This window comes from Harpia harpyja, chromosome 16 (genome assembly GCF_026419915.1).
Source record: "Harpia harpyja isolate bHarHar1 chromosome 16, bHarHar1 primary haplotype, whole genome shotgun sequence".
NCBI lineage: Eukaryota > Metazoa > Chordata > Aves > Accipitriformes > Accipitridae > Harpia > Harpia harpyja.
In genome coordinates, this window is record NC_068955.1 from 31,388,929 (window position 1) to 31,414,304 (window position 25,376).

At 37.9% G+C, this 25,376-nt stretch overlaps 1 protein-coding gene across 1 annotated transcript; it reads left to right on the forward strand.

Annotated features, from left to right (window-relative positions):
• Positions 1 to 3,825: 3,825 nt before the first annotated feature.
• Positions 3,826 to 25,243, forward strand: CAT (catalase). The gene is made up of 13 exons (XM_052811732.1): positions 3,826 to 4,109; positions 9,234 to 9,405; positions 10,420 to 10,530; positions 11,984 to 12,114; positions 13,061 to 13,165; positions 14,226 to 14,351; positions 15,727 to 15,918; positions 16,853 to 17,005; positions 18,170 to 18,308; positions 20,799 to 20,929; positions 21,577 to 21,684; positions 22,308 to 22,394; positions 22,856 to 25,243. Exons 1-13 carry the CDS (start codon positions 4,044 to 4,046, stop codon positions 22,919 to 22,921), a joined length of 1,587 nt encoding a protein of 528 aa, XP_052667692.1. The 5' UTR covers positions 3,826 to 4,043; the 3' UTR covers positions 22,922 to 25,243.
• The last annotated feature ends 133 nt before the right edge of the window (positions 25,244 to 25,376 follow it).

Here is a 25,376-nt window from a genome sequence, read left to right on the forward strand (position 1 = left end):
CTTACACCAGACATGACAGCAAAAGGATCTGTGGAAAAATCATTTGTAGAGCTTCCTGAGGTACTGTAAATATCCCAAGGATGGATATTTATAACAAGGCCAATTATTATTTCAAGTCTTGAAAACAGTTTCATTACATTACTTCATAGTTGGAGTACATGCAGTAGATGAATTTGTTTCATGACTGAAAATATATTCAATAATATCAATTATATTTTTATTACAAGAGCCTAAAGCAGAGTCTTTATTTTTTTCTTTCTGACCTTAATCCTTGTGGCACAGGTAGAAAATGTATCCAAGCCTCATCTCTAGATACATAATTTGGATACTCTGGAAGATACAAGTTTGAACATCTTTAGTAGAAGGGGGAAAAAATTAAGTCTCCCAATCCCATGATGAGTGTTCTTACCAATAATCAGTTTAATTAAAAATGAGCACACTCTGTCTCGTGTTTCTCTTTCCTGATCTTTTAGAATAAAAGTCATAGGGGCCCCCATGGTCTGTGCTGAAGTTAAATGCTTTGGCTATGTAGTAGAGGCACTCTGAGTATACCTACCCAAAAGTTGTTGTAGAGAACATGGGAACATTTATGACTCTGATTAATCATAAGCAGGAGGTAGGTACCAAGTCAGCCAGCCGAGATGGCTGATACACGTAGCATGAAAGCTTTAGGTGCTCATGTAACTTAACTAGAAAAGCAACAGATATTATTGACCTTCTACTCAACTAATTCTAGATCATTCCCTTGGGTGTAACTGACTGAACTACACGTAAACTTTACATACAGCACAATTGTGTGTGTGTGCATGTATGTGAGTAAAACTGACCTTGTAGTTTGTGTTTAAACAGACTTTAAATAAATACAGAAAACAAAACACAAATGCTAAGTATTATGACTTTTAATCTCTCAAAATCTTAATTAAGGGTGAAGTGTGGTTTGGATTATGCCTCAGAAAGACACGCAGCAACATAGAACCAGTCTCCCCAGGTAAATAAAGACGATTAATTTGGAATTGTTTGAAGTTTGTTTACTTAATGCATATATAACAGGAGGTTTACGCAGGCAAATAAGATGCCGCAGGAATCAAATATCAAAATAGAAGGGGGAAAAAAAGAAATAAATAAAGATACCCACAGGAAGGTACCCATGGAATTTAAACTAGTACTCATTGCTTTCCTCACTGAAAAGATAGAAGATTAAGGCAAGATGAGAGAAAAATTTTGTATTTATTTCACACTAACTTAGCTTTGTGTATGACCTTTCTTATCAAACGTGGTTGCTTGGGTTTAGCAAACCTAAAGTGCAAACATTTATCAAAATACATGCCATTGATGTTGCCACCTGCTCTCCCTTGGATATTTTTTTTTTTTAATATTTTCTTGGCCAGTATTTAATCTCTTCTTGTCTTTTAGGCACACATACACATATGTATATACACATATATCCTTTCCTCTAGCATTACAGTTACAATAAGAAGGGTTTATGGGAAATGAAAGAGAAGCAGTTTTTGCAAGTTACTTTTACTTTGAAACAGATTTGTGACAAGCAAGTTTATCTACACACATTTGTTGACAGGAAGTGTTAAACTTTAAAGGAAAAGCAAACAATAACTCTTCATGAAAATGTCCACATTTCCCTCATTTTGGTGGTTAAGCAAACCGAAATAGCAATTACTTGATTTTAAAAAATGTATGTATGCATTCCTAATATTAATTCTATAGGACTTGTCAATCAGTCTTTTCTTATGAAAAGACTTTTATAAAACAGTCATCTTAAAAAATAAAAGCTCTATGGAAGACCACCACATAAGTCTGAATGAGTACCTGGAAAGATCATTAAATGTCCTCAGAAATGGCTGATGGTGAGGCCTACAAACAGTTTGCAGAATGTGAGCTAACATCCTGAAAACAAACTTTCTGTGGGTTAAGACCTTGTTGTGAAGCTTGGATACTTTTTTCTTTGGCTGATACTATTGAGAGTTTCTTCCTCTATACAAGGACTGCTTAGATCTTTGTGGGTTTACTCCTGTTTAACTTTACCAAGGATCTTCTCAGTGCAGTGGAAGTCTGGTAATTGGAAGTGATCAGTGGTTGCACAGAAGATGCAGTAGTAGGTGTAGTCTGATGATGAATATTTAGAATAAGAATATTAGAAACATAGGTGATCTATCTTTCTTGCTCTTCTTTATGATGTTGGTTATCACGTTGAGGAATAAAAGATTATGAGACTTGGAGACGTGAAAGAAATGTCCCAAATAAGGCTGAAGCAGAAAAAAGGGAGTTTGCTGTTCCTACCACTGAGGAAAAGGAGTACCATTAGTGATATTCCCTATGTAGTACAGACCTAAATTTGGGAGTCTTAGCCCTCTAATACATAATAACACATACTAGATAAAGCAATTGTCTGACTGAAATAATGAGCTAGACTATTCTTTGTATCTGTTAACAGAAAAAAACATAGTCACAATCTTGCAGATAAGCATTTTTGCTGTTTCATTTCTTTCTGACAGGCTATGGGTAAACAGAACTGCTCTGCTTCATTGTTGTAATGTATTCTGTAAAGAACCATACTGGGATTCTTACCAAGAATGATGGCGGGGGGGAGCCAAACCACCACACACACAAAACTTGCTGGCTCAGTTTCTTTTATAAGCCAGTACTTCTGCAAAACACATTTGGGCAATTTCTGTTTGTTTGGACAGGTCTCCTATCTGCTATGATTACGCCAAATCATTGTCATTAGGGAAGAGCTAATAAGAGGAAAGGTATATATATTTTAGTTTTCTAATATATATTTTAGTTTTCTTGCATGTATACGTAGTCTTATCCACCTGTCTGAGTCCAGGAACCCCATACAGAAGTATGTGCCATGAAGTGCAAGTCCACAGAATAACTGGTAGATACAGATCTTCACCTACCTTTCAAGTTCCCAATGTCACGTAAACTAATAGTTTAAGATAGATTATTCCTGTTGCTGAAAGGTTTTTGCCTCAGAAATAGGAAAAATAACTGTCTGTTAACCAATTTTATCACCTGTCACTCATCCTTTAGGCACAAAGCCAGGCGACCTCCCCCAGAATTATGGATGTTACAGTACAAGGGATGGACCTGTGGGCTGTAGTGCAGAAAACTCAGCACACAAAGACAGCGCTTTAAGGAGCAGAACTCCAGCTGCCTAACGGGAGAACTGTATTTAGCTCATTATTTGTCGCTATAACCCAGGGAGTTTTATTATTATTCTTAAACAGAAGTGGATGGGGTTTAGGTTACAAATTCAGGCCTCCAAAAAAATACTGTTTACCATCGGGCGCATATGAATTATGACCAATGTTAATGTACCACCTGTGCCTCATTTGAGGTACGGATACAAGAACGAACATTTAACTATGCACTTGGTCACTTTGATTTTGCAATTTAAAACATATTTCCCCCCTTAAACAAACCCTGCCTCTGAAACTCCCTAAGTAATTGCAGTTTTCCCAGTGCCCTCATCCTGTAATTTCCTACGCCACGAAGTAACTTCTCCCCAATCCGCAGCTTCAGAAAGTTCCGACATCTCAAAACTGAAAACACACACCAAAAATCAAGTGATTTACACACCTCCGCACAGCTAATTACACACACTCAAACCCGAGTAACGAGGGAACGCTGCAAGCCCGCGCTTCCCTCTCGCCGTCCCCCTCAAGCTGAGGCGACCGGTTGCCGCCGGCACCCCACCCCGCCTTCACAAGGCCTGATTGACGCTCCTCTCACCCATTCACAGCTCGCGCTGCCCGCTGGGCGCAGAGCTATTGGCCGAGGAGGTAGCGGGGGGCGGGCGCAGCGTTGGGGGGGGTGGTAGAAGCCGTAGGTGCGGTAGCTCCCGCTACCTCCAGCTGCTGCTGCGGGGCGCGGGGCAGCGGCGGTTCCCCGCGGGGTGACCTCTCCGCTGCTGTCTCCTCGCTGGTAGCGATCACGGTCCCGCCGGGCCACGCCGCCTTTGCTTCTCTCCTCCGCACCCCACCCTACCCTTCCAGCCTTTGGGGGTCGCCTAAGCTTGCAAAATGGCTGACGGTCGGGACGACGCCTCGGACCAGCTGAAGCAGTGGCGGAGCCAGAGGGTCTCTCAGGTACCCGCCGGGGCTCCGCGGGGCGGGCGGTGAGGGCTCCCGCCGTACGGTGAGGTCTGAGGGACTGCGCCCTTGGGCCCCGCTCTCCGTCCGGCCCGGCTGGCTGAGGCGGCGGTAACGGTCCGGCCCGCTGTGGGGGGGGGACACGGCGGAGGGACGATGGGCCCGCGGGCGGGATTGCCCCGCTTGCGGGGAGCGGCTGAGCCCCGGTGCTGGAGGACGCAGAGCCCGGGGCGTTCCTCCGGCCTGGGTGGAAACCAGCCCGGAGGGAGCAGGGGCTTGGGGTGAAGGGGGGCAGCCCGGGTTATCCCGCGGGGCAGCGGCGGAGGGCGAGGAGCCCTCGCCCCGTAAAGGGCAGCTGTGGGCTTGGTGCCGTGCCCGGGGAAGCCCACGCACGGAGGGGCTGGCAGCTCCAGCTGGCCGGGAGCGACAAGGACGGTCAGCACTGCTGGCACGGCGGCCTTGTCCGCAGCCTCTCCTTGTAGGCAGGAATGGGGCTCGCCTGCGCCCCAGCAGGGAAGTCCTTGGGCAGAGATTTTTTTTTTTTTTTGGTCTCAGATCGGATATTCGCACTTTCAGTTCTGCTATCACATTGGTAGAACCCGGTGAAAATGTAACTGGGGAATACTATGAAAGATAAAGTACACTCAGCAGTATGTGGAGACTTGTTTGCCAGGTTGAAGTGGATTGGGGCAAGTGGTTGAGCGAAATCATGAGACCATGTAATCAACGGCATAGCACTCGGTCTTCTGAAGATGTGGAGTATACCCCAAAATATTTGGGTAAAAGCATAAATACTGCGGGAGTTGATTTCCCTTCTTCATCAGATCACTGTGACAGTTTCTGCTATGTATTTTTTGACAGAAATGTGTATTTGGCATTAAATACTTTTTCTGCTGGTTATACTAGTCAGCAATCTTGCAAGACACCAGTGGATGCCTCAGTTCCCACTGTTCGTAGTTGTTAAGTCATCTTGGGTTGTGTTTTTTTCCCCTTGGATTTAAAAGGTACTGTACGAAACCTACCTTCAGTGATGAATTGTGAATTCATCGTATTCTAGTGTGTTTCATAATATTTTATTTTTCTACCTTGAGTAACGCTTTTCATATGGATGTTGGCTTTTCTGTAACAAAGCAGTATTTGAATACAGGCCAAGGTTAATTTGAAGGTTGGGAGGCAACCCAAAGTCTGTGTTGCATAAGGAGTCATGAGACCTTAAGATAGAAAGTAGGGAGGACTTATTAGAATTTTAAAGTGACTTGTATACGGTGCAAAGTATCAGTAATGCCTAGAAGTATGTACTTTGATGTATGGTGTTTACAACAGCTGTGACTAAAATTCTCCTGGCTTTGTTTCCCTTCTTTCTGTCATGGCAGGTTAATGCTGTAATGAAATACGTACGCAGATTCAAAAGTTGTTATCTTTTAAGGTTTCGACTGTATGCAGCTCCCAACCATATGAAAATATAGGCATCAAACAAACTCAAGTCCAAAAGTAGTATGAGAATTCTTCTTAAAACTAATGTGGTTTTTTTCTCTCCCTTCACACTGATGGGACTTGTTTTGTGTGCCCCGCGTAACATTAACCTGAAACTGAAGTGAATATATCCTACCATTTAAAAAAAAAAAAAAAAAAAGTTTGTACTCCTAATGTGAATGCTAGAAAGAGCCTTTCTGAAAGTCTGCCTACACAAAAGAGACTGTACAGCCGTAAAGCTGTTAAACTTTTTGGTGGCTTTAGTTTCAAAAAGTTGTGGGTTTAGCTACTACTTCTAGTAGTCTTAAATGTTAGCATTATAGAAGAAATGGGTTTTAGACAACAGTATAACCTGTTGGTTTGAGAAGGGCTGTATTCTGCAAACCATTATTCTTTGTTGCATGCATAGTTTACAAATAGTATGCATGGGTTTTTTCTACCCTTGAGGTAATCACACAGAAGGTATTATAAAGGCATAGGTGAATCAAAAGGACTCAGAAAGTCTCCTTAAGACTAAGGATACACTTTTTCTTGTTTTCTTCTCTTTTACCAAGCTCTTGCAAGGGCTTTGTAGAGGAGAAGGTCATAGGTGTAGGTATATGCATTATAGTCCTACCACTGCGTGGTTAAACCTACTGGACTGCTTAGAATTTATGAAGAACTCCAGGATAAATGGGGCTCTAATACAACATAACTTTTGTATTTCTCAATGGACTGAGTGAAACTTGGTCACTGCTTCAAGATGACATAAGTATTAGTGATTTTAAAAAGTCACTGTATGGACCGGAGGGGTCTTAAGAGCTATGTCTCATGTTAAAAAGAAGAGTTACCAGAATCCAGTCCTCAAGTTTGCTTTTCTTAAAATTATAGTAGTCAGAATCATAAATAGTACTGAAGCTGTACACATAGTTTTTGTGTCACAGGCTGCCTTAGAGTGAGGATGAAGTGGAAGGATGAAGTGGAAGTCTCTTATGTGTGTGTAGAACATGTGGGAAGGATGGAAATGTCTGTATTGAATGATAACACAAGAAGGTTGGAGAGGAAAATGCAGAAGCTTAGGATTGGTAGGATCTGTTCTTTTTCATCACATTACAGCAAGCTTGCCTGTCTTAAATCAGTATGACAGAGTCATCAATACAAAAAAAAATCAATCAGTGAATTTATGATTAGAAAAATGAATACATTGGCTTTTATCTGTGAGAAACTTGAAGCTTTTAATCAGCAAAACTAATGAAAATAAAAGAAAAGTATTGGTAGTGCTGGAAGCTGGATTAAAAAAAAAAAAGTAGTTCTCCCTAAGCAAACTCTGAAAAAAATTATTGACCAAAAAGTTCAATTAAAAATGTCGTGATGTGTGACCATTTTATAGTCTCATCATCTGCAAACTGTACCGTGTTCTAAGAAAGGGTTCTTCAAATCAGAGGCTTAGAGTAGGTGTCAAGGTGGGTTGCTTAAAACTGAGCAAAATATAAGGTAGGAAGCATGTGATATATAAGCAGTGGAAAGAATACTGAGAACAGTTTCTACTCTTGCATATTTCCCTTGACAAACTGTAGATAATGTTTTGATTTAAGCAGATGTTCCTTTGACTTAAGCATACTTCAAATAATGCTAAAGAGGTAACTTTTCTGTACATTTCTGAACATCAATTTCCTGTTTGTAACCAGATATATATTGTCTTTTTTTAAATGTTTGTAAAAATTTCAGTGTGGGTTAGGATTTCAAGCATACTTAAGGAGTTGAATTTATGCATATAGCTTTGTGCTAATGAAGTGGTGAATGAAGAATAAAGAACCCAGATATTTTGGTAATCGAAGCCAGCTAGAGTACTGTGTTGCGTATTAGTAAGAACACACTGGAAATGCAGTTATCCTGTCAAATGTTTTTCATGTGGTTATTTGTGTACCCAAGTTAAACAAAGGTGTATATAACTCTCCCTGTATACTCTGCCTCATTCAGAACTCTGGGTGTAGATGTGTGAATAATTGGTTTTTTGCCTGCCTTTGTGGGTTGCCTCTTGGAGGAAAAAAAAAAAAAAAAAGCCAAACTGGAGGCTAGTCTAGTTCAGTATACTCCTCCATGGGATACAGATGGGAATTTTGCCTGTTTACGGTAAATAAAACACTTAAAGCAAAACTTGGATTGTCAGTGTAGAAGTTGGAACCCCATAAAGTTGCTGATATAATAATGAAGACCACCTCATCAAGGGTTATTTTTTCCTTTTCTTCACCATCCCTTCTCATTTATAGAACTTTAAAAGAAGGAGAACTAGTCGGGAGGGGATGAGTGAGTTTATTCTGGTGCATTTCCTGTGGTTCAGGTGCATGCATGCTACTGGCAGAAGAGGTTAGGATGTTACAGATAGAGAGCCCATATGGATGTATGTCAGTTTAGTGCAACATGTAACTGTGGATTTGGTGTTAACTGGTCACAATCTGTGACTCAGATATTTGAGCTCACTCTGTCGCAAACTTTTTTCTTTTTTTTTTTTTTCTTTGTACTAACTTCTATTCTGTTCTTCTAAGTCCTTTACAAGCATCACCCTGGCTCCTAACAATAAATGTGCTCCAGGAAAAACTGGCACCTGCAACCATCAGGTCTTTGGAGCTGATGTACCTTTCTTCCTGTTTTCCATAGTACCCAGTAAAACAGGATTGTTGCCTTAGAGGAGCACATGACCCCATGTGGGATGCAGCCAAAGTCTTTTCTACTGGGACTTTTTTTTAAGCAAGTGGGAGTACACTCAATTATACAGAGTTGCTGTATACACTCAATGCTACAGAGTTCCAACAGCTGTTTCTTGAAGTTGTCTTGGAGTGACTGTTTTTTCAGGTATAGGGTCACTCCTACAGTATGAGATGCTGCAGCTCTAAGTAGCCTGTGAGAATGGTTAACTTAAATTTGGTATGGAAGGGAGGGGAAAAGGATGCGTGTGGGTTATCTTGGGCATTTTCTTTAAAGACAATAAAGATGTTAGTAAAACAAAAAAAAAGTTCTGGTTTGCTGTCCTTTTGACAGGACATTTATTGACAGTAGGGCTTCTTAGGGCTTCTTAGTCCTTCCATGGTTCAAGAGTCTAGAATGATGATTCCTCAGGTGCTCTTGCTCATGTTATTTTCCATAGCTCTTCCAGACCAACAGTAGTCAGGGGTCTACTTTTAGTCTTTATGCTGTGTGACTGTAGCTCTTTCCTTATGCCTCCGTCCCTGTACTGATGTTACCTTCTTTGTCTCCTTTCTCCCTTATTACTCTCTAGCAGCTACTCCTTTTCTAGCTCTCTCTCATCCTCTCCTGTTGAGGTAGGGGCAAGCTGAACCTTAACACATGTTTTAAGGTTGACACTTCATATTTTTCTTTAAGCAAGATGGGTAGTCTTAACAAGTAATATTTCTGAACCACGGAAAACATTCTTGGATTATACATGACTTGAACTCCCCTTCTTAAATAGCCCCAGACGTAGTACTGTGATGATGTAGTTAGACATCTATATTTTCTGTAACTAGTTCCAGAATCTTATGTCATTTTGCTATATACTTGTTAATACGTCCTGTGACACATAATGGTTGAACAGCCATGGACATTGTGTGGCTTAAATATAGAGGGTTTTTAATTTCTGGTGTTGTGATACTGACTGTCTCTCGCTTCCAGAAACCAGATGTCTTGACCACCGGTGCTGGGAACCCTGTAGGGGATAAGCTTAATATTCTGACAGTAGGGCCACGTGGACCTCTTCTTGTTCAAGATGTTGTTTTCACTGATGAGATGGCTCATTTTGACAGAGAGAGGATTCCCGAAAGAGTTGTGCATGCAAAAGGGGCAGGTATGTTTAAAAACACATACTTTTTCTCTGTGTAGAATTAGACTTTAAAAAGCTTTCGAGTTAACACGTAGATTGTGACAGATAAATTGCATTATGTTACCTATAATTTAGTATTATAGATTATAATAAATAATTCTCTATCCACAACAGTGGTAAGGCGTGGTTTAAAAGAACTGAATGCCAAAATGTGAAGCACTGAAAAACTGTTTAAAAAAAAAAAAAGAGAAATATATATATAGCCCTTAGATTTTTATTGTATTTGCTGTAATCTCTGCTTCCTCTATCTGTTCCTCCATAGTACCCTATTCCTCTGAAAGGGAAGACTTACCCATCTCTATTTTAATGTCTGTTTGCATGTTATTTGATAGAGATTCTTGTCTTTGTTATCTGTCTGCCAAAGCAAGATGATGGTCTAATATTTAAATTAAAAAACCGGAAACAACTCATTTTAAAATTTGTTATTGCTCTTAGTAGGGTAGAACTGGCACCACTGATTTTTGTTACATGTTGCCCTAGAAGAAGAAAACATGGGACTGAATTTATAATGTGAATGTACATGGGAAAAATTCCTCTGTGGGGGTGGGAAGAACTTTGTTGCTTCATCCAGCTTACAGGTAGACCAAAAATTCTGCAATACTTATAAGGATTAAAGAAATACTTGTCTTGCTCTGAGATAAATATGCAAATCTTGGCTGAAGAGCATCCATCCAAAAAGCTACAGTCTGTTATTTTGCACAGTAGAAATGAGGTCTGTATTGCTGCTAGGGACTATTAACAATCAGTTAAGGAGGGGAGAGTGAGCACCATGCAAATAGTAGTTTGTGTTAAGTAAATTTCATTTTGTGAAAATAAATTGAGTGTTTTAGTGCATAGATATGAACTGTGTTTAAACTGGTATATTTCCATGTTTCCTTTTGACTTAAAGTTGTATGTTGGACCACAATAGAAGAACAGGTATGCTGTGAGTGGAAGGAAGGTATCTAAATCTGATATTTTGAAATTACTTTTCTTCAGGAGCCTTTGGCTATTTTGAAGTCACTCATGATATTACCCAATATTGTAAGGCAAAAGTGTTTGAACACATTGGAAAAAGAACTCCAATTGCTATACGATTCTCCACTGTTGGTAAGGCTCTAAAGCTATTGTGTATTTTCTTGTGTGTGTGCCATAGTTGCACTGATAGCAATGTTTGCATTGTGGAGCACTTAATGTACTTGAGGTAGTTTGAAACGCTTCCTGCCAACCAATTCCTCTTCTGTGAATTTCATTTAAATTGTAAGACCTTAAGCAGCTTCTGCATCTTTCTGTCAGAGCTCTCTGTAGACACTTTTCCATCTGGAATGTGAGAGAAGGATAGCCTGAGCTATTTTTTTCCTGACAGAAAGCTTCCTTTGTTTCTGGATGGATCATAATCAACACTTGCATACTGCAGTTTAATACTTGAAAGTTAAGTACCCATAATATCTTATGCTGTGGGAATGTTTTGCGGATGAATGCTGTAAAGTACGTACTAGGCAAAGAAAAATAAACAATCTTCCATAAATAAACTCTTATTTCTTAAAGAGCTGAGTGCATAAACTAGCAAAACCTGAAATGATATTAGTTAAAACATGCATTATGATCAGTATATTTTCTGATGGAAAAATGGTCTTTCAAAATGTATGTGTTACTACTTTATCTGTATTTAAAAGAAGAGAAATCCTAATGAGGATTCAGTTCTGGGAGTAGTATTGGAGAGAACAAAGTAGTCCAGCAAGGCTCAAGGAGCTGCTGGGTTTGGCCTACTGGCTTTTCTCTGTGTCACCAAAACTTAAGGAGCCATGGAATGTTACATGGGGGAAAGATATGCGGCTGAGTTTGGTTGGTGGACTGTGTGCTGAAGTGGGTTGTTGCATCGTTACCTTTCCTTTCCCTGCTCTGTTTAAACATGTTTCTTCCCAGCTATTCTGTAGTACGCGATTTTTAATGAGAGAATGAGTGTCCTTGTTATTTCATCATGATGTTTAGCATTAGTTGTTCCTGAATATTTCTGGAAGGCTTTTGCTCAGGTATTGCAGTAGGCACTTTTGCTCTGGTATAAAGTTACCCATTGAAAGGACTGTTTTGAATAAAGCGGGAGGGGAATTAAAAGGGTTAAAACTCTACTATAATAAATTCCCTTTTTATTAGGCACGCTATTTAGATTGCTGCCTTCCAAATGAGAGCTTTCACACTGGCATTTGATGCATAGAAACTAATATTTTTTTTAGCTGATTCAGCCTTATAATCTGGTGTTGTCTCTGTTAGTGATAATGCAAATTCCACTCTTAATTGTTTCAAGTGGAAAGTACTTGGTTTTTTTTTTTTAATTTTAACTGTGGCCCGAATGCTTGGGTGGGTGTCTGTTCACAGTTTGGAAACTTCCAATGCCTGAAGTATTGTTGAAAATACACCAAAAATTCCTTGGTATAGAAAAGACTTTAATAAACCCCACCCTTTTAAGATTTTATGGCATATTCTCAAGCTCTATGTTTTTATGCTTACAATTTGTATGCATTTCCTATTACAACACTTCTATATGTTCATGTGTTTCTTCAAGCTGGAGAATCTGGGTCTGCTGATACAGTTCGTGACCCTCGAGGCTTTGCAATGAAATTCTATACAGAAGAGGGTAATTGGGATCTTGTGGGAAATAATACTCCCATCTTCTTTATTCGGGATGCAATGTTGGTGAGTAAGCACAAAAGATGAGGGTACTTTGTGAAAGCGTCCAAAAGTTTGTTCACATCTTGTTCTTGCTTCACTGAGAAGCAAAAGCTGTTGTTTTGACACATTTCAACTTTGTTGTTTGTTAGATGGTGTGAACATTTTTGACTTGAAAAGGCGTTAAATAAATAAATAAATACATTTAAGAACTAATGCTTGATTACTTATGTGGTTTCATACCACAAATAGCGCACACATTTTTTTGTGTTTGCTAGTGCATATGCCACAGCAGAATAGCCAGCAAGTACATACATTATCGTGTTTTTAACTTCAGATCTAATCAGTTTCACTGGTGTTCAAATTAGCTGTTTGACTCTGTAGACAGCTTTTTCATTCTGAGGCTCTTGGGGGGGGGGAGACTTTTCACTTTAAAAGCTCCTTGCAAATTCTTTTTATTAAATCTTTTTGTTGTTGTTGTTTTTTTTAGTATAAGTTTAACAGTACTTTGTAAGTAGAGGGGCTTTCCTTGAGTGGAGGAGTTCTGCAGAGATATTTTATGGTATCTCTGTATTCATTTACGAGTCAGATATTCAGTAGAATTCAGATACACAAATTTGAAAAGATTCCTCTTACTTTATTGGTCCCCAAATGAATGAAAGCATTCTTTAGCTTTGAACAGCTTGTTTATCCTGATTGTAAATGTTTTGCTTTACCCTAATTTTACTGGTCTGCGAATGAATTTGGTTGCAGGAGGGGTATGACAATAGAAGATTTTTTTTCAGTGATCTTACAACTTTGTCTCACCTTTCTGTGTGCTATTCCTTTCATAGTTAAGTGTATTGAAAAAACTGTTTGTCTTGTTTTGTACCAGGAGTTGCTTAGTATACCCCATATAATTTGGAGGTGTTACAGAACCGTTTTTTTTTTTCTCCCCCCTCCTTCCACCCTCCTCCACTTCTGGACAAATTAGTTTCCATCCTTCATCCATAGCCAAAAGAGGAACCCTCAGACTCATTTGAAGGATCCAGACATGATGTGGGACTTCTGGAGTCTTCGCCCTGAGTCTTTGCATCAAGTAAGGTTCTCCTTTGACTTTATTTTGTATGATTAAGAAAATCATGTTATGATAAGCATATATTTTTAACTATCTCTTTCTTATGTTTTATCTAGAAGCGTACATAATCTTTTAGGAACAGTAAAGGTGAAAGACCTACAATAACTTTTAAGGCTACTAGTATGTGTATCTAGCCTTTTTTTTTTTTAAAGAGTCTATGAAATGGGTGGGATTCTTCTGTTTTCATAATTGTATTTTATATAGGGATGAATGGGAAGTTGCTAAGTTTTCTAACACTAAAGCAGTGGAGGTACTGGTGAACAGCAAACTGTTAATGTTGGAGAACAATAGAATACTGGGAAAATAATGCTACCACATGTAAGTTTATTTAAAGCTGTATATTGTGTAGCATATTAGATCAACTCCAAAAATTACTGGAGTTAACAGTGCATTCTAATTATTCTGAAATGTATTCGTATCTAAGAATGATATGCAAAAAAGGCTAATATAAAATTAAAAATGCAGTTGTAATTTTTCTAAAAGAAAATGGGTTCATGCAGAAGCCTTCCAGTAATTAGTAATTGGAAAAAGTACCACCACAAGCATTGTTTGTGATCATAAACTTAAAAGAAAAGGAGCATTTTGAATATGTTTGCATGGTGGTATGGTTACTGCTTGAAAACTTTGAAGAACTAGTTGTTAAGGACTTCAGTGTTCAGAATTTGTCTTTACCCTGGGAAGAGTTCTTATTTATATTTGTAACTTAAATTATCCATGCTTACCTCCTCTGTGCTTACAGGGCAAATCATAACATTCTCACTAGGTTAATGTCTTCACCAAATATTTCATGTGGGCATAAAACTTCACATAGGTTTAATCCACAATTATTCTTTGTGCAAAACCAAAGCAGTCTTATTTCGTTAACACTCTAAAAACTTAAACTAGAAATTCTTCAAGGAATACATAACATTAAGATAGCTTCCAGTGATGCAGATTAATGCAGTAAATGAGCTTTGTCTCGAATGGTCACTTTATCCTTGATCTGGTGAGTCCATTAATATTGTTTGATCCTTCTCTTCAGGTGTCTTTCTTGTTCAGTGATCGTGGTATTCCTGATGGTTATCGCCATATGAATGGATATGGATCACACACTTTTAAACTGGTTAATGCTAGTGGAAGAGCAGTTTATTGCAAATTCCATGTGAAGGTATTGATATTTTTTTCCAGTTATCTATTGGAAGTGTACATCATATTGGATTAAAAAAACAATTTAAACAGGTTGGTTGTCTAAAAATGTTCTATGACTTTTCAAGTTTAATTCAGAAAAGACTTGTTAGTGCATTGACTCAATCAAAAAGGTGTGTGTGGTTTTTTTATATTGGCTGCATGCCTTTAATAAATATGACTGACATCATTGTTCTTGCTACGACATAGTAGGTATTTACTAGACTATAAAGAACTCTTCTTTGGGGAACTGTCTTTTGTTATTGGAGAACTCGGTCTCCTTGTGCGGTGAGCTCTGAGTATCTAGCTCAGCATTTCAGGCTCATACCATTAGGTGTTTTGTGTGTGAAGCTGTGCAAGAACTTCCTATCAGTCTCCCTTGCTATCATTCAGTGCAGATGCATGAATCCTCTAGCCCTCTGGGAATGTATTTTATTCAGTGTGTGATATGTTCCTGTTTCATGTTCATGGCTACACAGTAGTTTGGGTTCAACAGATGCTCCTTCAGGTAAAAGTTCTCTCAGTCTGGATCTGGTTTTTGTCCCTGTTTATCTTCTGGATGTGAGCTGCATTGATCTAGTATTTTTAAGGTGACCTCAACTGTATTCCAAAATATAAAAGCTCTGTTTCCAAGGGCTCTGAAGCTGAAGCTCACAGAACCTCACAGAACTTCCACACTTTTGTGAGAAAAAAGTCTCTAGCATATCTTGCTTGAAAACAACTTCCCTTTGAGGTTTTAAAGGCCACACAGCTTCTTACCTCATTAGACTTTAGTGGAGGCTGGACATCTACCTTTGAAGCAAGACTTTGGAAATCATTATGTTAAACTAAGAGGGATTGTGTAGCAGCTTTTAGTGTTCAAGTTGTCAAAAGCTTATTAAAATGAGATTTTAGTTAGTGCTAAAGATGTCACAGAAATAGGGGTGGGGGGTGGAAAATTGAGATTCATGTAGAATCCAGAACTTTCAGCCCTTGGGGCTGCAACTGTTTTCTTACTTTGTTAGCATGTGATCTGTAGGAAAAGGTGGGATGATGGGACAGCGAATGAGCACTCTGTCCTGTAAGGGGAGAGGGGAAACATCTTTACTTGATGTGCTGCAGGGATCATACCTTCAAGTTTGATGTCTTGCATTCTGCGGTATAGCATTACATATTTAGTTCACTTTTATCAGAGAACTAACTTTTATCTGGAAGGCAGCTGTTGAATGTACTATTATTCTGAACCCAAATTATTGGGGATTGGAACATGGACAATCACAATCTTGGATTATAAGTTTTGTTAAAGCACATTCTTATTAATGATTTCTGTAATACTTTTTGCATGTTGTAACCGGTGCTACTGCTTTTATTGCTTTTAGACTGACCAGGGCATCAAAAATCTTTCTGTTGAAGAAGCAGGAAGATTGGCTTCTACTGATCCTGATTATGGAATACGTGATCTTTACAATGCCATTGCCAAGGGGGACTATCCATCATGGTCTTTCTACATTCAAGTTATGACATTTGAAGAAGCAGAGAAGTTTCCATTTAATCCTTTTGATTTAACTAAGGTATCTCTGATGCTGTTGTGAATATTCAATTTCAGCTAGTTTAAGAAAGGTCGTGAGATCAAAATGTAGCAAATGCCAGAACTGAGTTTATCTATAAAAAAAGTGTAACAGTTTCCGTGGAGTAGCACTGTTTTTGTACTAGTGCCTATCAATAAAGTTAGTCTGTCTTTTTTATTCTTCCCTTGCGTTTTTTAAGCGTACTCTTTATATGGTCACGATGAGTCAGAAACTCTGGAGATGAAATTACATTGATGTTATATCTGATGTTACTCTTCCTCAGTGAAATATGGATAGGGCTTGATTCCAGGCCTGTAGATTACAGCTGCACTGGACTTCTGAAGCGTGTTCTCGGATCATACAGTCATACCCTGAGCTCGCTAGTTTTAAGTGTTGTTGATAACGTAGCTTCTGACTGTTGCTCTGATTTTGTCAGACTTCCAGTTGCTGTTCCAAGGAATGGCTTGTTGAAAGACTGTAAACTTGTCTATTACTTTTTTATTCCTCTAATATTGCTCTCCCAAAATGGCTAAAGACTTCTAAACTTGAAAGTACACTTGAAAAGCTAAGATGACAAAGAAAAGGCTAGTTAAACTGGTTGCATTTTGAAGTAGCTGAAAACAATCATGCTACCAGTTCCACTGACGATATTGCATTCCTAGGCAGTTTGTCAAGTGACTGTGGGTATTTCATTTAAGTACTCAAGCGCTGAGATTATGCTGGGATGGTGAAATAAGTCGCATTAATACTCTGTATTAATTGCAAAAGACTCTTAAAATAAGACATTTCTCAATGTTTGTTATCAAAAGATAAATTTCTTCAGTAATGTATTTTCTCAATCAAGACTTAAATCAGGCAAATGCTGCCTAGTAATTATTTAAGTTGCATAATACTATAATGTTGATTTTAATGTGTGTGTGTGTGTGTTGTCTTATAGATTTGGCCACATGGTGACTACCCTCTCATCCCTGTGGGAAAGCTTGTCTTGAACAGGAATCCTGTCAATTACTTTGCAGAGGTGGAACAGATGGCATATGATCCTAGCAACATGCCACCTGGTATTGAACCTAGCCCTGATAAAATGCTGCAGGTAAGCTACAATGCACATAAGATTTTACCTGAAGAGGATTATGTTTGCTTTGCTGTTTATGAAAGCATTCCTATCCCCGTTTGTGTAGCAGCAGTAAACCTGACAGATGGAAAGCAACTATTTATTTATTTATTTATTTATGTGGTTGATTTTTAATGATCACCATTTGATGTACTCATCCAAAATTTAAATATAAAGAGAACGGGAAAGAACTAAAGGAATAGAAAATCTAGAATTTAGAGGGCATCTGCAACAACTATCAACGTTGATGGGGAAATCTGTCACTCTGAGAACTACGGGATAAAACCATAGCAGCAATGCATATTTGTTCATGCTTTTACAGTATAGCTTACGATTATATACTCTTAGGAGTGTGAGAGGTGGACCTCAGATGTTCTAAAATACAGATATAACTAATCCCTGATATAAACTGCAAGACTGTTCTCTAGAAGTAGTATCAGATTTTTTTACAGGTCAGAATATCTGATAAGACTGGCTGCAGTAGACTATACCATCTGCAGAGTCACAGATGCTTGCATGTTATGATTTTTCAGATTAAAATCAGATTGTTGTTTCAAATGATATCCGTGGAAACAAGAAGGTATTTTGACAGTTTTAACAGGATAAACTCTTGAACTATTATGCAGTTCTTTTGTTTTGCCTCTCTTTGCGCCCACAAACTTCATGGTCAGAATCAGTCTGTCGTCTTGGCATCCAGATATCGCTAGAACTGCTTCAGGTTCAGTTCAGTAAATAAGGGACTACTGTATTTCAGATATAATAAATTTTTAAATCTAAGCTTGAAAATAAGTAGGAAAATATTATATTATTCTTCAGTGATATTTAGCACAGTTACAGTAATTTTCATCTCTACATGTGTAACCATTTTCCTGCTTCGGAATAGGTTTAGCATTCTGAAATTGGTAGGAAATACCCAATCTGCACAAATGCAACTCAACCTGCCATTCTTCACTGGTATTCCAGCAAAGTTAGTTTGTGGCTGAGTGTCACTTTGGACATAATTTGAAGTATTCAAGAATATATGTGCAAAGGAAATGGTCTTTTCCCTTTCACACTTTAACGTATAGTGCTTTGAATTGGGATATACCACTTAAGTGATCTCGTTCAGCAAGTAGTGGTTAATGTTTGTGGTAAATGTTTTAGGGTCGTCTTTTCTCATATCCTGACACTCATAGACACCGTCTGGGACCTAACTATCTACAAATTCCTGTGAACTGCCCCTTCAGAACTCGTGTGGCCAATTACCAGAGGGATGGACCAATGTGTGTTTCTGACAACCAAGGTAGTAATGGAAATATCTTTAAATATAATGATACTTATGCATGTACTGCAGAATTCTTTTCTCTTCACAGGGGATTTAAGATATTGACTAAACGGATCATTTTATTGGATATTACTTATTATGCTATAAGAAATGCTACTTATTCTCCTCAACCGTTCAGTGTCTCTTGTGACTTTTTCCCCCCAACTCAAATGCCACTGTATAACTTCCTGAGCTTCAGACTTGCCAGTCTGTTTTTTTTTTCCTTTTATGTGGAAACTGTTCCTTACCTCTCATAATATTTGTCAACTTTTTAGTACCTTTCCTTATATTACTAGATCCTTTTTGAGTTTAGTAGGCCTCACCTGCAGTTGTTACAAATCCACCAAATGCTCTTTTCTGTAGAGTGCCCTAAATTTGTCCATGTGCCATTCCTAATACTTTAACTCAGCGCTTAGCAGCAATCAAAAAGTAATTTACTTCAAACTATTGTAAATAAATTAAGGAACTGTTTTGTGATAGGTAATGACATATCTTAGAACCCATGATTGTGCATGCATAAAGTTGCATGTATTTCTGTTCCCCATGTGAATTACATTGCAAATAAAATTGTTCTCAGAAAAGCAGTTTTCATCCACTGTTTTGCTATCATGAGATTATGTGTCAGTATAAATAGCTAGCTTTGATTTTGACTAAGTTAAAGTTTACAGAGGCTAAACTGTCAATTTATTATTTGCTCCCTTTTCGGGTAACTTTATGAATGTGTTGAATAGTACTAGTCCTCACACAGATCCTTGAGGAGGGTCTACCTGATTAATTCCTTCTACTACAAAAAGTGACCTTTTATTCCTCTGTTTCCTATGTTCTTGATATGATGCTAATTGACAAGATACTGACTTTTATCCTGTTATCTCCTGTTTGAGGGATCTTGTTGAAAGCATTCTTAAATCTGAATATGTTGTATTGCCTTCATCGCTCTTATTCGTGTATCCACTGTATGTCTCGTCCATCTTGTACATGTATTCTGCTGTAAAGCATAAGCATGCTTGTGTAGATTACAGAATGCATTCTCTATGTCTTTTTTTAAGACTTTAAAAGAAGCACATGGATGTTCCTTATACAACTTCAGTCTTGTGTGAAGTAGTTGATAAGTCTCTAAGTGTTTTTCAGTTTGATGTATGTAACTTCTACTTGGTACAAACAGGCTAATTTTTAATTTTGTAAACAACAAGGTGATAAAGAGGGGCGGGGGGGTGTTCTTGGTTCCTGAAAAGTAGAATGTTTGTCATCTTTACATACTTGTTTAGAATGGATGTATGTCTCTTTTATTAATCCAGGAAAGGAGACTTTGTTTGAATGTTTGGACAGCGGATGGGGAGTTTGTTTAACAGCATAAAAAACAAACGAAGCTTAAGATGTATTTAAAAACTTACAAATAGGCCTTTTAAGAGAAAGGGGGTTTGCAGGAGAACACCCCCAGTCAAATGAATTCAGTAATGTGCCTAGTTTATGTTCCTTTAAAGACTTCTAGAAATATGCTTGTTAAAGGGACTTAATTGAAAAAATTCTGAAATATTAATTATTTAAAATGAAGAAACATGCCAGAGAACTTATTTCACAGAAGTTAATTAGTACCTCCTTGTTTCTACTTCTAGGTAAAAATCTATTCTTAAAATAAGAGGTAGCCTAATGTCTTTGAGAAATCTGCATTTGCATTTTTTTAAACTTAAAGACTGACCTTCATCTACTCAGTCCACTTTGTTAAACTGCTTTGCTTTCTGATTTCCAAGAGATTGCGAAAGGCAAGAGTATAAATGCCAAGACTAGAGCTTTAACTTTGCCTCTGTTCAGCAGGTTATGTTCTGTCAGCATTTGCCCGGTAATGACTGTTTACACCTGAGAGTAAACAAAGATATACTTAAGCTATGTTTCATGCCAAAACACTGTATTCCTCTGGGCTATCAATTCTAATACTTGCTGAGGGAGGAGAGGGAAATATTTGGAAAACAAGAACATGAGAACCGCTGCTCCTGTCCAAGAACAGATAATAAGTTTCTTTTTATGCAGTTCTGTAAATTCATTATGTGTTTAAAATAAACCCGCTGCATAGTTTAGTACTTCAAATATGCAGATGAAAGTGTATTTTTATGTTGCGTTGTACTAAAACTTTGAATAACTTCCGTGACTTTGTCTATTAAAATTGTCTGAGCAATGTTGTTGTGAGAGTGGCCAGACCTCCTTATTTCTGAAACAAATTAATTTTTTCCCCAAAAAAGCTATTGAAATTCTGTTTGCAAGTGCTGATAAGTACTGACTTGAAGACACAGCTCCTGATACTGAGCTGTACGTTGACAGAAAAATGCTGACAACTGTTTTTAATAAAGTGAATTATAACTGGGTAATTGATTTAGGTTGTTCTAGGCAAAGAATGTTTTTTGTCTTCTGACTTAATCCGAGAGACCTGGCATCTGACTGTTTTGGTTTTGTGGGGGTTTTTTTGTTTGTTTTCAGGTGGTGCCCCAAACTATTATCCAAATAGTTTTACTGGTCCGGAAGATCAGCCTTTTGTAAAGGAGAGCCGTGTGTCTGTTTCGGGAGATGTGCAGCGCTTCAATAGTGCAAATGAAGATAATGTGACTCAGGTATGATGTATGAAAAGGCTTTATATTGCTTGTTACATAAGATGAGTTTATAGGGTGAGTTTGAAGAATATTAATAAGAATCATTCAGACATGGCTCTTCTCTGAAGCATCTGAGATAATCTGAAGTTCAGCTCTCATGAGAGCTTAGAAGACCTCCATACAGCTTAATTGCATGAATAACTGAATTTTTGCTGACAGGACAGTTAGCAAGTTCTCACAGACCTTTGCCATCCATATTCTGGGCACCGGTATCTAGAGGTTGTGACTTTGTCATCTTGCGGTTAGCGTCTGCAGATATGCAAACTAGAGTATGCATGTAATGTCATGATGAATTCCTAAATTGGACCCCAACAGCAATATTTGTTTTCATTAATTCAATAAGCAACAGTTATTTCAAGCTAGAAATGGAAGGAGTTGTTAGCAGGTTTGCCAAAAAGCAGTCAAACACACGCCAACCCCCCCCCCCAATTGGTTGCCTTCTGAGTTTAAGTGTTTTGAGTATTTTAAGTGTTGCCCAACTAGTAAGTGAAAGCTATTCTTCTTCAGTAATAATGAATCCTAAAAGTCTAGTAAGTATTATTGGCTGCTACAGGTAGAATGACTTGCTTTGGGGAATTTCAAACTAAAACTTTGTTTCCAATCGTAAGGTGCGAGAATTCTATACCAAAGTGCTGAAGGAGGATGAACGCCAAAGGCTGTGTAAAAATATTGCTGATCATCTTAAAGATGCACAACTCTTCATTCAGAAGAGAGCTGTAAGTGGCCTGCTTGGTTTTTAGCCTTTGCTCCTTATTCCAGGTTTTTTGCAGTCTAGTAACTCTGTCAAAATGGCAATATGCTTATGGAAAGGAAGATCAGGAATTCTTCTCTGAGAAGGCAACTTCTGGATTTTTCTTATGCAGGAATTCAATACAGAACACTTAAATATGTGCCTATTTGCATAATATAACATAAATAATGTATAACATGTTAAAGTCACTTTTTCCTGATGGGAAGAATGGGATCGGTGTTGAATATCAAAGATGTCATTATGTGTTTAGCTTGGTGTTTTAAAAATCAGGTGACTGCCAGTGTAATATTTTGCTCTAAACAAGGAAAAGGCAGTGAGTGCCAGGGAGCGATTGGATCTTTATCCTTCCCAATGGAACTTTGTTTTAATCAGGAAAGAGCTCTCTGTGAGATAATAGAAATAGTGTTTGAAGATGTTCGTAGCTCCTTTCTGCCTGTTAGAATTAAACTTTTGGGGAAAGGTTTTCATCTACTTCTTCCTTATGATATGTACTGCTTGCAGGCCACAGAGCAGAAAAAGTATTAAAGAATACATTTGAAGTGGAGGAAGAAGTTCTTGTTGCCTTTTCTGTTCTGTCTTCCTGTTTAGGTGAAGAACTTCACTGATGTTCATCCTGACTACGGTGCCCGTATTCAGGTTTTGCTGGACAAATACAATGCTGAAAGTGGGAAGAAGGTATGTTAATGATTTCTGTAGCTGAATTTTGACTGACTCTGAATTATTATCTTGGCTTCTTTTGTAAATCCAACTAAGTGAGAAATTGGTCTTGATTTCCATTTGGTTTAAATGGGAGAAGTTGGTGCATGTAGAATTACAAAATGAGGAAACATCACTCTAATTACGTTTAATTAAATGTTGATTAACCAATGATGTGCAATTACTTTGTTCCAGCTGGGGGTTTTTTTGAGGCTTCTTGAAGATAACTATACGTGGTATGTGATGTGTTCAGGTTGTTTCTTCAGACCAAATGATGACTCATTCTTGGTAACGAAACATTTCCACAAGCCTTTCCTGGGCTCAGTGCTTGCTGCAGAGAATATCAACACTGTTGCTTCAAGTGCTCATTTTTTTTCTGAAGTTCCCCTAACTACTTTTAACGGAACTTGCTCTGAATATTTCTTTTGTATTACTTTCAGGATATAATTAGGACATACACACAGAACACATCTCCTGTGTCTGCCAAAGAAAGATCCAACTTGTAAGGTGTGCTGCAGAGATGTCCTCTATGAATTTTGCGTCCTTACAACTGCAGAACCAACCTATTGAAGACGTTCATGAATGTAGCAGACTTCCGCACAAATACAGAAGTGTTTTACAGGCTTGATTTATTAAGCTTTCAAGTGCCTGTATCTGTATTGGAAACTAGGTAACACAAGCTAACAATCCTAGTGCCTTTCAACACTAGTTCTTTACTGCTTATTAACAACATATGGTGTTTTTAAGGAAATTCATGATTAAAAGTTGTCTTCATTTCTAGAAGCAAACATAAGCTGAATCAAAATACTGCTTCATTTTTTATTGAACTTTCCTGGCTAAATCACACAATAGAACTTCTATAATAATACTGTGATTATCCTTACGGGTAAACTTGTTCATGTTAAAAAGTTGGTGTTGCTCGGTATTTCTAATAAAATAGTTATCTGTATGTATTTGTAGACACCTCCTTTGAATTTCATTTTGGCCTTCCAGAAGTAAAATGATATGTAGTAGTTTGGGTAAAATGTTGGTTATGTCTCATTCCTTAGGATCAAAATGAAGCTAACTAGAAAGTTTAATCTGAACATAGGTAAAATTTATTCCCAATATATATTTTAAGATAATCTTTGCTTAATAATGGTAGGTTGGAATATTACTGACCTAAGGGAGATAGGAAAGGATATTTTCTTATTACATACACTTTACAACTAACTTGTTTGCATCTTACAGTTCTTTAGGGGGGGAAACTGTTCTTTGTAATCTGTAAGAATTAAGTAGAAAAACATTAATTTTCCAAGTGTCTGAGGAATTAACCTCCAAATGCATGAATATTTTTATCTTGCCAAATTCAAGCTCAAGCACTTTCAAAACTATTCCTAATAGTTCCTGAAATTCTGTTATTTTACTGCCATAATCTGATATTGCGATCTACTGATGAAGCCAGAGCTAGTTTTCAGAGTTAGACTTTAATTGAAGTGGCATGTTTGTGTGAATGTGGGTATCTATAGCTACATATACGTATAAAACCTGATTTTAGGCATGTTGTAATGTTGCCTAGTATTTGCAATTTAGTTAATCAGTGCAAAAGATTTTGGAACTCTTTGGATTGAAAAGTGTTCCCTATTATTATTCCTTAGATCCGAAGGAGTTTCTTTAGCTTAGTAATATTATTTTTGTCTTCAGTCTTGGAGTATAATCAGATCTTACTAATGGGCACAGAATGGAAGTGTTTATATTTGAGAACTTAGAACAATAATTAAATGATAATTATGGAATTTCTGGACACTACCTTGGTTGAATCTGAGTAGTGGTTGCCTAAGAAAACACATTGTCAGTATCTGAGCGCTTTACTATACAAGCACATGACAAAACCAAGGCTTAGACTACTGTTTTATAAGGGTCAAAATCCCACCTCGTATTTTTTCTTAGCTAATTATTTGGAAATTGTTACCCAGTTACGGGGTAATTAGTGTCCAAGCTGACTGTTGGAGTTTTGAATAAAAAAAATCTGTCATACCTGTTGCACATTGAAGTTAGTCCTAGCAGACCAAAAGAGTTTCAGAAGTGTGCTCAGGAGGATCAGGCAATTCACCATGCATCTAAAGTCCTGGCAAGTTATCTGCCTGCTACTTCTTCCTCTTCCCTTGCCAAAGAGAAAGATAAGTGTGTATGTGTAATTAGTCCAGATCCCAGTTGCACAGCATTACCCCTTGTTTGAAATATTTGCTTTCCTTGTTTGCCTGCTGACACTGCCTCATGAGCATTTGAATTGGAAAAAGCATGAATGATGATACAAAGGATTTCAGAGCCCAGCTACTAGCTCTTAACTCAAGCAAATGTTACACAAATGTCAAATCATAGCAGGTTTTTTTTCTTCTCAATGTGTTTCTTGGTCTGTGTTGAGTTGTATCTTGAATAGGAGTACTTTCTGATCTGGGATTTAAGTGTGAACTGGAATTCCAAGAAGTGATAGCAGATAAATGAAGAAGAGTAGATACTAAGAGCTATTCCATTAAATTGTAGAAAGCTACTTCTCAATCTCATTCATCTACTAATCTATTGTGAAAAATTAGCTGTGATACAGATGCAGTAAAATAATATGAACTGATAGCCTACTCTGTTCTGGGATTCAATTGGATTTTTACCTGATCAGACAGATGGGAGCTGAAAGAGCTACATGAATGGGTGGGAATATTTCTTGCTGGAACATAGAACCCTAATGAGTTTTGGAAAAGAATTAAGCAAGGCTTAATCTTTAATTTTTGTTGTGTCTGCTGAATGAATTATATTGTCTTCCTCTTTCTGAAATAAAACTGAATTTAAAAATCTCTTGGCAGCATGTTGTCTGTTTTCTGTGCGACTGTTTCAAATAGTTTATTTTAATCTGGGAAGTTCATACCTTCACCTGTTTTTTGGAGATCATGCAGAGGCTGTTCTGGGTAATTGGTGTCTATTTCAGAA

Bases quoted from the DNA above. Each gene is read 5' to 3' on its own strand.
- CAT (XM_052811732.1), top strand. From the start codon at position 4,044: ATGGCTGACGGTCGGGACGACGCCTCGGACCAGCTGAAGCAGTGGCGG. The intron at 13,166-14,225 runs GTAAGGTTCTCC...CCTTCTCTTCAG, and splicing joins GCCCTGAGTCTTTGCATCAA to GTGTCTTTCTTGTTCAGTGA. The intron at 18,309-20,798 runs GTAGTAATGGAA...GTTTGTTTTCAG, and splicing joins GTGTGTTTCTGACAACCAAG to GTGGTGCCCCAAACTATTAT.